The sequence below is a fragment of the Chrysochloris asiatica genome, unplaced genomic scaffold, assembly GCF_000296735.1.
Source record: "Chrysochloris asiatica unplaced genomic scaffold, ChrAsi1.0 scaffold00230, whole genome shotgun sequence".
Lineage (NCBI taxonomy): Eukaryota > Metazoa > Chordata > Mammalia > Afrosoricida > Chrysochloridae > Chrysochloris > Chrysochloris asiatica.
Genome location: NW_006408748.1, coordinates 2,138,720 through 2,140,922, shown reverse-complemented (window position 1 = coordinate 2,140,922; position 2,203 = coordinate 2,138,720). Strand labels below are relative to the sequence as shown.

At 36.8% G+C, this 2,203-nt stretch overlaps 1 protein-coding gene across 1 annotated transcript in view; it reads left to right on the top strand.

Annotated features, from left to right (window-relative positions):
* Positions 1-1,005: 1,005 nt before the first annotated feature.
* The window catches only part of UGDH (UDP-glucose 6-dehydrogenase), a 40,887-nt gene continuing 39,689 nt past the window's right edge, over positions 1,006-2,203 (top strand). The window contains exon 1 of the mRNA XM_006873233.1: positions 1,006-1,167. Coding sequence (XP_006873295.1) covers positions 1,006-1,167 — 162 coding nt within the window. The remainder of the gene's footprint in view (positions 1,168-2,203) is intronic.

Here is a 2,203-nt window from a genome sequence, read left to right as displayed (position 1 = left end):
AAAATTATAATACTGTTTGATTAATACAAATTCAGATCAAAGGGAATGAGATACTCTTAAAGGACCCTGTTACTATTCTTTGTGCTTCTGTTTTTAATAAGAGGCATAATCAGACATTATAATTAGTCTGACCTTCCACACTGCCTTCTCTGATGTATGTGGGAGTAGGAGTATATTAATGAATTCTCAAGCTCTCTGATTACCATTTTCCTTCTCTTTGGAACTCATGAAAGGATTAGATTAGATAATTTCTGAGGCTTTAGAAAGGACTACATTCTAAGAATTATAACTTGGACAGTTGTCGTTCTCATAAATGAATACACAGACTTTCTTGTATATTAATGAATCCCTACTGATTTTACTTCGTGTGCGTCACTTGACCCAATGGCTTTTGAAAACCTGTCAAAAATCTGTGTAACAGTTTTGGTAATGAGAGAAATTATCTTCCTTTACCCATCTCATGGTATATGATTAAAGTTGAAATTGGGTTTAAGGCCATTGCTTTGTACTTAAAAAGAAATTGCTGATGCCAAATAAAGTGTGTAAAGAGTACAAGCCCAGAAGCAATTTTGGACTATGAAACTAATTTGAATATTTATCATGTTTGTCTGAGCCAGTTGAAAAACTCACCTTTATACACCAGCATTAAGCAAGAATTGTATCAGTGTGCTCACTACTGAGCTTTTCCCTCAGCTATCAAAGTTGTCCTACAGGAAAGGCTCAGTGATGTTTTATTTTTGTCCTTTCACTTTCTAAATAAATAGTAAGTTTTTCTGTGGCTCTTTCCCAGTAATATCAGTTACTATAATCTTTCCCATATGCTTCATTGTTTCATGCTAATGAACCTGAGAACAGACTAGGATATCCAATTGGAATGCTAGTGTTTTATCTTTCCAGATAACTTTGACAGTTTTTATAAAGTACATTGGATGTGCAATGTGATTTCTATAAATTTTCTGTTTTCAATACTAGAACAGTCTTTATTATTTCCTTTCTAGTACAATCATGTTTGAAATTAAGAAGATCTGTTGCATTGGTGCGGGCTATGTTGGAGGACCCACGTGTAGCGTCATTGCTCATATGTGCCCTGAAATCAGAGTAACAGTTGTTGATGTTAATGAATCAAGAATCAATGCATGGAACTCTCCTGCACTTCCTATTTATGAGGTAAACTATATTAACCAGCTCTTTGTTTTTATGCTCTTCGTTTTGTTACTATCTTTGTTAAATAATTTATATGTACTTTTAAACTTGTGGACTTCAGGTGTGGTGCTGTGAGTTAATGTACTGGATTGCAAAGTCAGTTTAAACTGCAAGGTCGGTGGTTCAAACTCACCAGCTGCTTCTAAGAAACTGTGTGTGCAGGGTCACTATGAGTCGGAACCAACCTGAAGGCACTTAATGACAACAACAATATTTTAAAAGGAACTGTGTCAAGGTAAAACCTATTCCTGTAGAGTGCATCCTGCCATAGTAGAATAGGTGTCTGTAATTCTGCCTCATTAACATCGTGTTGTTAGTGTGTGCCATCAAGTTGGTTCCAATTTATAGTGACCCTGCATAGAGTTTCCAAGAGCGACTCGTGGGTCTCAACTGCCTACCTTGTACTTACCAGTCCAGTGCTTATTCTACAGTGCCACATCAGGGTTACATCAGCAGCATTGTTGTTGTTAAGTGCCGTCAGCAGCATAGAGGTGAGAATTTCAGCACGTGGGGATAATTACATCAGATCACAAGATGTAGGATAATGGTTATGTAATACGGTGAATCTTGGCCCAGCCAAGTTGACACAGTTTTTTTTTGCAGGACACAGTTCATTCTATAACACTGTGTGAGGCAGAAACATACCAGAGAAGGATGACTTAAACATTTTCCACTAAAATAAGTGATAGAAAATTAGTAAAACTACATCCTGTCAAAGGTGGGAAGCTTGTAAGACCTAGAAAAACAAGGCAGTCTCATAGTGTTGTGGCTCTCACAGGTTTTACAGTAGTAGGATTAACCTGAGTTTATGTTTTTTCTGACTTGCTTTAAAGGATTGTTGTTGTTGTTAGGTGCCACCGACTCTTAGCAACCCTATGTACAGCAGAATGGACTCTGCCTGCTCCAGCGCCATCTTCTGAATTATTGTCAACTTTGAGTCCATTGTTGCCACCAGTCAGTCTATCTTATTATGATACATTTAAAAAAAAAAAAAAAAAAA